This window comes from Tachypleus tridentatus, chromosome 13 (assembly GCF_004210375.1).
Source record: "Tachypleus tridentatus isolate NWPU-2018 chromosome 13, ASM421037v1, whole genome shotgun sequence".
Taxonomy (NCBI): domain Eukaryota; kingdom Metazoa; phylum Arthropoda; class Merostomata; order Xiphosura; family Limulidae; genus Tachypleus; species Tachypleus tridentatus.
In genome coordinates this window covers 89042702-89055276 of record NC_134837.1, presented here as the reverse complement: position 1 = coordinate 89055276, position 12575 = coordinate 89042702, and the positions used below count along the sequence as shown (strand labels likewise).

The following is a 12575-nucleotide window of genomic DNA, read 5'->3' as shown; positions in this document are numbered from 1 at the left end:
TAAAAGAGTGTGCCTTTATATAATTCTTGTAGCAATGCAAGTTAGAATATAGAATTTCAAGCATATGAATTCTAACCAGTTGATAAAGACATCACAGTGGCCTACCTCTAACTGTTCAGCAACTTCTTGGAGTCCACCTTTAAGATTCTTACAGCTCTTCATTAGGTATTTGACATCATAAATTACTGGACAGTAAATTTTTAACAATTCAAAGAACTCAGACTCTTCCTCTGGTAAGTTCTGACCTGTCATTATTTTTAGTAGGTAGCCAAAGTCATATCCACTAGCAAACACATAAAAAAGAAAAAAAGAGTCACATTAAAAAAAAAGTTTAATACATAGAGATGTCGTTATTATTTCATTATTAGTTGTATAAATCATGCTGCACTTTTTTAAAAAATCAACTGCTATTTGAAAATAACAAGGTATGAAATAAACCTTTTCATAAGATTTATTGAAGTTTCAATAAATAGAAAAACAATACTGATCATAAAGTAAAAAACAACAGAGATGTGCAAGTTGCAGAAGTCCTGAATAAAGTGAAAATAACAGAGGAATGGTTGTGGTCAACTACTGATCTAGCACACAAACTCCTGATTTTAAAAATTACATGTTCAAGGATTTAGTATGTGGAATAATTATGGCTATGTTTTATTGAAGATTCCATACAACTCACTATACAAGAAGGAAAGGTCAGTGTTACGGGCAAGATGAAATAAAGAAACTGTATTTGAGCAAGAAAAGAAAACAAATTTAACTAGAACACAATTTCAAAGAAAATGAATTTGCATTTTGTGTTTGTGGTAAACTAGTAAGACTACCTATTGCTATCTTTAATATGAAACTCCTAATTAGAAGGAAGACAATCAGTCATCAGCACTTTATGACCCACAACACATGCTAAAGGATTGAATGGTCATGTCTATAACATATCCACAATTAAAAGTAAAGGGAATATTTTTAGTATCACAAGGATATGAACCTGACACACCAGCTACAAACCCATGCTACAAAAGTAAAAGAAAGTGGATATGACCAGCACATAAAGTGGGTATTAACTGTATAGCTTTGTGACAGACATACAAAACAAATAGCTGTCCTTAATTTAGCAGTGTAAGACTAGAGGGAAGGCAACTAGTCATCACCACCTACCACTAATCTCTTGGTCTACTCTTTACCAACAAATAGTGGGATTTACAGCAACTTTATAATGCCCCCACAGCTGAAAGGGCAAGCAAGTTGGTGTGACAGAGATTCAAACTCATGACCCTCCTATTGAGTCAAATGCCCTATCCACCAGGCCATGCTAGGCCAAGAAATAATTGAGACGGTTGAAAAATTGAAGGGAAAGAACTTCCACCAACACATGAAGTACCTAATAATCCAAAATGAAATTGTTCCTCAGATACACAAATTGGACTAACAGTGCTCTAATCTTCCCAGAACCTAAGAGACAGTCACCAGTACTGTTGGTAGCAGGAGACCTAGAGATGAGTAATTTGGCATCTAACAAAACTTGAGAGAGGAACATAAAATGGCACAGAAAAAAAAAAGGCAGGAAATGGGAACAGGAGCAGACAAAGGCTGCAGTAGGTGAGAAACCAAGGACATAAAGAAAGGGTGTTGATGAACAATTTCCACATGGGAGTCAAGAGAGTCAGGAAGATTTTCAAAAGCTCTTCCACACAAAAATTGGGCCATACAAAATTCCCATACATAAATTGTATGTGTGTAAGCATTAGTGAAAAGGAGATCCAAACAACATAGGAGCCATAACTGAAGGAAAAAAGGACAAATGAATCAATGTGCAATATATAATGAAGTGAGTATCCTTTAACAACCCCTCAGGGGAGTGATGGATAGCCTAAGACAGAAGATGAATGGAGGAGAGGTATCTCAGAATAGTGAATAGGGACTAATGAAGACAGGAAAATTGAGCTTGGGTGAATCTCACAAAGGTGTAAGGGCTAAAACCCCATACTTGGATCAAAGACTCCAGTGTTTGAGAGTGAAGAAACAAAAAATCCAAACAATGGAACATCAAAGTTTAATTATCTGAGGTACAAGGAGGATGAGGCATACTGACCCCATAGTGTCATTATGCTACAAACTGGTGAGCACAAATTCCAGTATCTAGAAAGGGAGTGAAAATTAGGTAGTCAGAGGAAAGGGTAAAATATAAGAAAGAGAAAAGTGTTCTATTCCAATTGGTGAAGGGTTGTCCAATGCTTATATTTGCATGCCACAGTACAGCTGTATTATATTAAACAGATCAGGCAGGTGGAAGTAGTAGCAAGCAAATAATTTTGCATATAGATTGTAGCATTGTATGAGAAAAGCTATTATGTAAATAGAGGTAAGGTATTGTATCAGAAATATGTTATCTGTGAAACAATTCACTGTACACATGCATTGACTAACAGTTATCATAACCATTCTGAATATTCTTGCAGATATTCCAGCAAATCTGCAAGTGGTGGGGGTTGTATATGGAATTTATTAGGAGTATAATTTTATGACCAAAAATTAAGATACTGGGAAGTAACTCAGAGACAAGTGGTTTCCAAATGTTTTTCACTCCAACACTCTAACAAACTTACACTGATTTGCAAAACAACACTCCTGCCACATGCAATATTTTCTGTCATTTTTTAAGTTCTCATTCATTCTTCATTTGGTGAAACTCTTGCAACTCACAAGAAATGTATGATGAAATACAAAGGCTAAGATAGCGTTACGTAGTAAGTGTTGCAGTTCATTGGCATACACAACCAAGATTCCATGTCCATGGTTTAAAATTCTACTCAACCCTATTACCCAAGTGCAAACTTTAAATTGCTTTCTCTATGTATCACAAAGTGTTACTGCTTTACATTCAAAATTTAATTAAATCACTTTACCATCAATATATTTCAATGAAACTATTATTACCATGTACATTACAGTTAAAGATTGTTTTCTATCATCTTAGTTGTTAATTCTTTTATTTGAAAAGAAACATCAAAAGCAATAATGAAAACTTCTCATTTTGTTGTTAGATGATGCCTGAGCTACAAACAATTACAAATTTTAGTAAAGTAGTATCACACAACTATAGTCCTTCACCCTTATGTCTTGGCAGTAATACAAGTTTATCTTATTGACACATTTTGCTGTTATTTGGTTGAATGCAGTAAAAACAAGTAATAAATTCTGTAAACTTCTCATGAATGCCACAGCAACCTTCTATACTTAATCTAGAGATTTGTATTGTGAGTACATGTAGCTAATACATATTCACGGTCATTAAAAATAGCTCATTTTACACTATAATCCAACAACTTTGGATAGATGCAACTGCTTGTACTTATGTTGGCTACTTTGTTCATGACAAAACTTCTGTTGTTTCATATTTAAATATGTTACAGTTAGTGAGAGAGTTAAATTGTGTTTAGGTTTTACTTTTATATTTTAATTAATTATATATTAATTGTGTTTTAAAATTCATATTTGAAAGGTTTAATAACATTCTAATGTAATCATTGCTTTGAAAGTTTTAGAACATCAATATTTGCAAATTGCATTTGCTGAAATTTTTCTGCTGTTCCATTGTCAATGAATACCCGCTGATTTGTGAATACATAAATGATAAACAGCAAGTAACAGAAATATAAAATATTAAATCTATTGAAGAACTGATAAAGATATGAAATTATATACATGGCCCAAAAAAGATATTTTAATACTCTTCTTCAAAGATAGAGTAAATATTTCATTGCATTATGCATTGATGATAATAGCTAGAGTAGAAGTATGCTACAAAGACCTGTTAATGGTCATTATATAAACACCAAACCTCTTATCAACTTTACCTTACATTACATTAAAGATACACTAATAATGCATATTAATACCAATTATGAACTCCACTGTATAAACAGATCTGAAGTTATGAGTTAAACACAACTATAAGAATATCATCTGTCAGAACTTGAGAAAAACTTGTTTGAAAATTAGGCACATGACTGTCTCTTTAAAGATCTTTGTCTTGTTGAAAAAGCATACCACATCCTGTAAACCGTGAAACTTGCATTTTTAAACTTTCATTACAGGCTGGTTGGAATTCACCAAGTTCATATACATGAAAGTATCCATGAAAATACTTATACTGTGATTTAGATAATGCATGCATATGTTTACAAAATTTCACAGGTTACTGGTTAATGTTACAAAGCTTTCGTACCCAAAATATTAGGTTTTGAATAAAATCGTGTTTTTTATTGAAGATTTTCTCATAAATTTTTTAACTTCAGAATGTTGAGCACCTAACATGCAAAGTAATTTTGATTTTAAGATTAAAAATACTTTTACATATAAGAAAATTTTCAAATTTCACACATGCAATTTTGTACAGCCTGCAGGTAATTATCAAATATTTTAGGAAAAGACTACTTTTTTGTTATTTTCACTATTGAAATGGAATCACTGTATGTGTTCAGTATATTTGAATAATTTTGTAATTGCTATAAATATTAGGTAAAAAGTATAAAGTATTACTTTTATGTTTCTAGAATTACTACAAATTATAACTTGAAAATACAAATGTTAAGTCTAAATGGCTTAAATGTTATAACACTATACATTTATACATATTTATTATTTTTATTATATTGAGTTTTCAACTATTACAGCATGTGCACTCATATCACTGTATCCAAGAAGTGAAATGATTTTTAGGTCTATATACATTTAAAAAAAACAACAACAACAACAATACCACAGAATTCCATTATAATTTACCAAGGTTACTAATTAAGTTTTATTTGAGTATAAAAATGACATTTCAAACAGGCTAAAGACTCAACTTATCAACAAAAAGGTTTGTCTTGAAAGAAAAAAATGACACCATTATATTTGAAAATAGCTGAGAAAACCACTTTGAGAACATTTTGAGCTTTTGATTGGTTATTCATATGCCATATACATAGAAGTCCATATAAAGGAGTGTTTCCTAAAATGGAATAAGATGAGTGGAGCTAGTGCATTTTATTCAGTATGAGCATTACCTCAGTAAACAGAAAGGGTAGAAGATTATTATTTTGATATTTTATCTCTTTAGTATCGATATTTTGAGTTCCTAATTCATACAAAACGAGACTTTGTATTCTGACATTACAAACATCTAATTTGAACAAGTGCTTCATTCAACAAGTGACACATAAAAAATTTGATGTTAAGATGTGTTTTTTATATTTACTTTTAAATTAAAAAAATTAAATAGTGTATAGTAAGAAACTTTGAATTATAAAGTCTGATACCAAAATTAATGGCACAAGTTCATAGAATAGTAGTTTAATAAAATTTTGAATGTAAGTAAACAGCTGCAATAACATGGTCTTTGATCCATGACCTATATGGAAAGGATTAATATGTTTCTGCATATAAAATGGTGTATGCTACCTTAAAGACACTTTGATATTATAATACATAAAATTTTCACAAAAACTGATTAGAAACTTGAAAATTCTTATACCTAATGTAAAATATTCTCCATAGGTAATTTAAAATTTTAGTTTTAGTATATTTAAAAATAAAAATTACAAAATATGCACAAAAGATTCAAGGTAAAAACAAAACTACACAATTTAGCTTTCAAATATTTAAGTCAAATATTGACTTTCTTGTGGAATGCTGAAAATCGTTATTGATATGATAATATCATATTTAAAGATATCCAAAAAGATTTACAATCTATAGTCAGTAATGAATAGAGTTTTCATCTACACTTATTTCCATATTTAGTTCTGACAATTTTATTGTCAAAAACCACTAGACTAAAGCTTTTAAATAGTTGATATATGTACGTACAAGCATTGTCATTTTTTAATTACGAAGGTGATATCTTACTTTAAAAATTACATATCATGTACAATTGCAACTGTCACCATAAATTTCAAGGCAAGGATATTTCAGTACCTACAAGATATTAAATAGTGAATTTAGAACTATGCATGTATATGAATTTTTCCACACACAAGATACCACTCATAAGTTGCAAGTTTTCATTATCATTCAAAATTAACAAACATTAACAAATATTTAAGAAAATATATGAGAAATGTAGTGTAACAAGAAAAACAAAAATTAAAAACCTATTGAAGTTCAATTTATCTAAAAATTAATTGCTGTAACATGCTAAGAGAAACAAAGGAAATGATCTGGTTTTTACAGTATATTTTATAAACTTTTTTGAAGACAGAAATAAAGAGAAATAATGAATTTTTGGACAAGTCCTACCACTTTCACTATTATTATTATTATAACTTATTTAAATAAATAAAACCAAACATGCAAAAATGCAGTGAAAAACACTTTTCTAAGAGGCATGACCACAATCTAAGTTCATACATACCTGTGAAAAGACAACCATTTGATATTTTCTGAGAGAACCACACCAGATGTCATTAGCAGCTGGGCAAATTCATAGGGATCAACTCCTTCTTCTTCATGTTTTTTAAACTGAATGCCTGAATTTGTAAGGAGGTCAATAGAATCTTGGGCATACATATCCTCTCTGAAAATAAATAATGATCAACAGTTTGCAGATAGTCTAGATTAAAAAAACGGACACTCAGTTCAAAGTTGAATATCAGATTCAAAGTACAATGGGCAGACAATGAGAATTTCTTGCAGAAAAAATAATATTAAATGAAGTCCCCCAGCCCCCAACCTACTCATGACAATTAAATATTTTCCTTCATATGTTTTTTTTTTTAAATTTGATTTTCCAACACGTTTTGAATCACATTAAAAAATTCAACAATTTCTTTTTGGAAATACTCAGCTTAAAAACTATTCATACTAGCATTTTTGGTTAGTCCTGTGTATAATTTGTATTGTATTTTATTTATGGAAAAAAATAAAACAAATTGGATGCTGCTAAAAACAGACATTTCTTGTTTTAAAAATTTGTCTCTCATTTCTGTGTCACTGCAACTCATACTTCAAATTACTTTCTTTTGAACTGCTGCTGTTTTAAAGTAATACAAGTACATTATAGTAGAACCTCAGTTTATGGGCACTGCACCATTAAAGGCAGACCTTTTCAGTCTCTTTTTTCAATTATTTGTAACCAAAATAAATCTTAGGCTCCTTGATATTCTGGATTTATAGCAGTGTCTTTAGTCTTGTTCTATATATAGGCACTCAATAAAGCCTATATGCCTGTATGGTATGTTGCTAAATTACAAACATTGCAGAAGGATGACCAATATTCAAACATTTGCAGTGTTTATTGGAATGGTTCTGAATCACATAATATAATAAATGCTTTCATAGATTCAAAATGCAAACTTACTACTCTTGTTGTAAACACTATAGGATACACAAGCTGATAAATTACCAGAGAATGGATTAAGTATTCTTATTTCTGTGTGCATGCTTTTTTTCTCTTGAAAGCATCATATGATGTCACATAAACAGATTTGTTGCTCTTTTTTCAGCAATACATGCCACCTGTAACAGATTTACAGATATGTTTATTTTGATACCTATGTTTGTTCCAGTTTAACGCTTGTAGCGTGTATTGTTAGATGTTTATTGCACAAGTCCCACCTATTCTGTAAATTTGTAGAAGATTCTTAAAAGTAAAAATCAACAATATTTATTTCATGAAAATGCTAGCATGTTTGAACTTAGATGACTTTCTAGAAATTTACCTAAAACTTCATAAACCAAACTACCAAAAATATTAGTAATGGTCAGCTACGGAAAGTGTGCTATAGGCCCCAGAAGCTATAATTGTGGCTAATGCTTATAAATTCTTAACATTACAAACTGTTCAACTTCAATGAAGTACTTCATATATTATGATTTCTACCAGGACATTAAATATTTTCTGTAAAAACAAGCTTGTAAGAGGTGAGAGGCCAACCAAAGAACAACAGCTAGCTAGCTTAACTCCTTAACTGTGTTTGTTAGTTGAAAGTAACAGTCTGGTAATCAATTGGGTGCATTCCACAATTGCTTGTCAGTGTACAATCACACCATATGGCAATTTGTAGCATTATTAAGTTTTGCAAAACTATTGAATTTAAATCATTATTTGTAATAATTGCTATTATAAGTTGCATTGTTGTTTGTGTAGTACATTATATTTGTGTTTAAAAAAATTCTGTGTATTAACCTTGTTGGTAAATATAAATTTAATACATATCAGTATTTAGTTAACTTTGAATTCAAATTCAAATTTCTGACCACTTGAAATCTTAATACGTAATGCATGTAGCATAATAAATCAGAATCTCGTTTGAGATAAATTATAAAACATAATACATCTAATACCAAGAAGCAAACCTGACAAAGAAGCCAAACAGAATGAGTACAGATAGAAGATAAAATGTAAGGAATTGTATGTAAAAGCTGAATCATTTTTGTGTGTAACACAGAACTTAGGAAAGAAGGACTATTTAGGATATAGAATGACATTAAAGGAATGGTAGAGGATGCAGAGAACATGAATGGTAGAAATATTTGACTGATGATATTAAGAAACAAGAATGAGAAGGAAATAAGTATTGATGGAGAGTTAGCATATGGAACAGACAGACAGAGGTTCAATGGGAATATGGGAAAAAGACATAAAAGGACCCATTAAGCCCCCCATCAGGTAAATCAAAGGAATATGGAGAACTTATGACTCAAAATGATCAGAAAAGGAGAGTAATGAAATGGTAAGACAAAACATCTTATAAAGCTTGAAGAACTCAAAGGTGTCAAACAAGCCTGCCCGATAGCCATACATAGTTGAAGTGGACAAGTCTTTGTCAAAAAATCAAGTAAATAATTGAGAAAGATAAGGACCAAAAGGGTAAGATAGATGGAAACCACATGAAAGAGACCAAAGGTCTTCTATCTTTGGTAGAAGGTAGACCATTTCTCTTAGTAAATGGACATGGAAAAGTTTGATGGATTGGAAAAGGAAAGTTGAAGCCTATAGGAATGAGAGCTTCCAAAGAAACATACAATTCCAAAAGAGATAGAACTTTTCAAGCTGGGAAAGAATGTGAAGTGAGGGCCTTATGTACTGTTTGCTCCATATCCCAAAGATGAAGACAAGAATACCAGGCTTAACTGAGGTACAAATGAAGAAAAACTCCAAAAGAATGACTGGGGAGGGGGGGGGGTAATGACAGATTACCCCATTTCACCAGGAATATCATCTGTACTGCTTATTGTAGGAGCAGAAAAGTGTGGTCACTGGACTGTGAATGGAAAGAAATGAGCAGGTGTCAGTTATCCATGTAATGATAATTGCAAAGATCCACTGAGTGTAGATGTTGGATGACAGTTTGCATCACCTGACAAAACACTTAAAAGAACAAAGGTTAATTCAAATGGTACAGCCATGAACTGGAATACTACTCTTTGAGCAATACACTATTGATGATGTGAGCACTGTACGGATAAACCACGAACTGTAGATTAGGCACACAATTTGGTTTCAAGTGTCAAGAATGTGTAAAAAAGGGGCTGATGCAAAGGTCAGCCCTATGAATGAGAAAGAAATTAATGTATAAGTAATGTAGCAGAGCAAATAAAAGTTAGGATTATAAGGAACATAACTAACAATGGCTAAAAAAAATCTTAAAGAACAACAAATTAAATGTTACTACTAGTAATTATATGCAATGTATAAACAATCTAAACATACCTAGTGAGAAAAGGACTTATGAAGTTCTACTAAGAAAACAAAGTGGTAATCAATATCTAACCTATAATTTATCTAAATTAACTTGGGTGACAAAGCAAACATAAGCAAGCCCAACACTGATGATAATTAGAATTATAAGGCATACATTAAACAATGCCAAGAAAACAATAGTGAGATAGAAGAATGAATAAAGCAAAACATTTAAAATGTTTTCATTATTTCAAGTGTGGACAACTGTGTTAAGCAGTCATATATCACTTTAATGCCAATAATTCTAACAGAGTAACTTGCTGTTGTTAGAATTCTGTATTACTACACACATTTATCAAGAGTACCAAATTTACAAGTAGATATAATTCTATATTCTGATTTAACATTATGAATTATCCTTAATATTTTTAAAATAATAACGATCCCATTAGACACGCACTTACCATATGTGTTTGAATATCACATACTTAAAGCACAAATTATGCATGTCAACAGTATATATAGATTAGGCCTCTTCTATTGTTTAACTGCATTCAAAAACTTATTAATTCATCCATTTATGGATTTTTCAGTATTCATGTAATTATCTGGGATTACAACTTATACCAGAAAATAGATAATTCATCTTCTTTGGTAGTACATCTTCAACTATGTTGCAAGACTTACAACCAAGTATTTCAAACAAATACTTAGAAGGATGTACAGTACTTTGCACTTATAATACAAATGTGTTGTTGAAACATTACAACAAACTCAATTTACACTATATTGTGAAAATTTAAAATTTAAATTTTCAGTAGACTATTTTGTAGTTTATTTGAGTGATTAACCAATTTTGAATAACTATGTCTGTAACACTGTTATAAAAACAACTTAACTAGAAACATGTTTTTTCTCCACATTATTCTTAATTTATCCCTGGGAAATCAGAGGTATGTAAATAGTGCATTTCAGATCTATCTATGTCTAAATACATTTTACTAGTTTTTGTTAAAAGATGTTACTTATGACTTCTAAAACTATGATAAAAATAAAATTTAGATAGAAAAAAAAAACTTCATACGTCAGATTGAACTTAAAGTTGATTTGCCAAGTAGAATAACCAGGTGGTGTTTCTCCCCGTTCATTTAAAAAAGTGAGTCCGAGCTGAATAATTTTGAGCAAGTCCACATTACACTTTAACAACTGGTACTGATATTCCGAAGTACTCCGAAACTCTCCTATTGGTCGTGCTACCACACCTGGAAACTCTGTATCCTAAAATATACAGGAATATTAAAAAACTTTATGGTTTAATTAAAATGCTTTAAAATAACTATCTTAAAAATTTGTTTATGAAAATGAATGACTACAAATATAAAAACCTAAATATTTTCCAAAAATATTCCTTTTATGTTTTTTCATACTGCTTTGAATTAGTTTAAAATAACTTTTCATGAATCCTAATATTATGGTTTGTTTCTTGACATTTACCACAAAATATATTGCATTATATTTTAAGTTACAAAGCACTAATTTTTCTGACAATTAGTATAAAAAAAAGTACAATTTGAAGTGAGCACTAAAAAAACAAATCCTAGAAGTACATTAAAAACATGTACCAATAAAGCTTTCATTACACATTATACTTAACCTAATCTTACAGATGTGTATAGTGTAATTACCCAACATTACAGCTACATACCCTATACTATTGAATAATCAACCTCACACAAGTATATTACATCTGAATATTTCTCTCGATATGCTCCTTGTATTAACAAGTTTTTTTGTATATTCTACTTATATCTTTGCATTTCATGCACAATAGTTTATTATTAAAATGAATGTAATCTTTGTAAAATTACATTTTCTGATCTTTAATCATTTTCTACAGCACATTAGATAGCTTTATAACATAGTTATGTGACTAGAAGGTAATATTTCTGTGCATGAATCAAACAATTACTCCATATAAATACTATTCAGTGGAAACTGTGGGGTTTTACCTATATGTAGTACTTTAAAGGTTTATTTACATCTTATGGTTACAATCTGCATACTCATTGACCTTAATCTTTGACAGCTATTTGACCTATGACTATGTATGATGCCTGCATCTTTTTGTTGCAATTTTGTGATTCGAATGTACAAATGAGGGCTAAAATTGATCTTTTATGAAGTTACAAAATTTTTATATGAAATTCTTCTGTTCCACAATTGTAAAAGATATGAGGGAAAACTTAACATTTCAAAGAAAAGGATATCTGTAATCATTTGCCAAAGGTATTGAAAAAAGTTAAACAAATTGGTACCAAAATTAATAACAATTCACTGAAATCCTCCTTAGAGCAATAAAAAATAATTCACACACACTTAGGTTTATAAAATCACAATAGCCATGTTTTAGACAAATGTAAGAACAATTATTTAAACCTATAACAGCAATACCTAGCATGTTACAAATGAGGTATATCAGCACAATGGATAAAACCAATTTCATTTTGTATTTAAGTGCATGTAGTTTATCATCTTACTAGCAGATGATATAAAAATAATATTTACAAATTATACAGAGAAACCTGCAAAAGTATTTGCAAGGAAATGATGGTAGTTTATATTAAAGTTATGATTGGAAATTACAAATTGCAATAGCCAAGAAAAATGCTAAAATTAACTATACACATTATTAGACTAATGTGATGACATAATTACACCCACATAAGCATCTTTGCACAGACTGGTTCCTTAGGACACAGCATCCAGTCTCACATTCAAGCCAACATGCCAGTTTTGTAAGATATAAACAGAAATCGGAATACACGTTACACTAGTTGCAGATACCACTTGCAGGCTTCTGTGCCCATTGATTTCTTGTATATGAGCCCTTGAAAATCACTGTCCAGGTACATTA

The 12575-nt window shown here is 30.6% G+C and overlaps 1 protein-coding gene across 9 annotated transcripts in view; it reads right to left on the bottom strand.

Moving 5' to 3' along the window:
• Positions 1-12575, bottom strand: part of LOC143236862 (CCR4-NOT transcription complex subunit 7-like) — a 45764-nt gene that overhangs the window by 17457 nt on the left and 15732 nt on the right. For all 9 annotated transcript variants that reach the window (XM_076475500.1, XM_076475498.1, XM_076475494.1 and 6 more), the window contains 3 exons: positions 10746-10939; positions 6392-6553; positions 106-283 (listed from right to left, as the gene is read on the bottom strand). In XM_076475500.1, coding sequence (XP_076331615.1) covers positions 106-283; positions 6392-6553; positions 10746-10939 — 534 coding nt within the window. The remainder of the gene's footprint in view (positions 1-105; positions 284-6391; positions 6554-10745; positions 10940-12575) is intronic.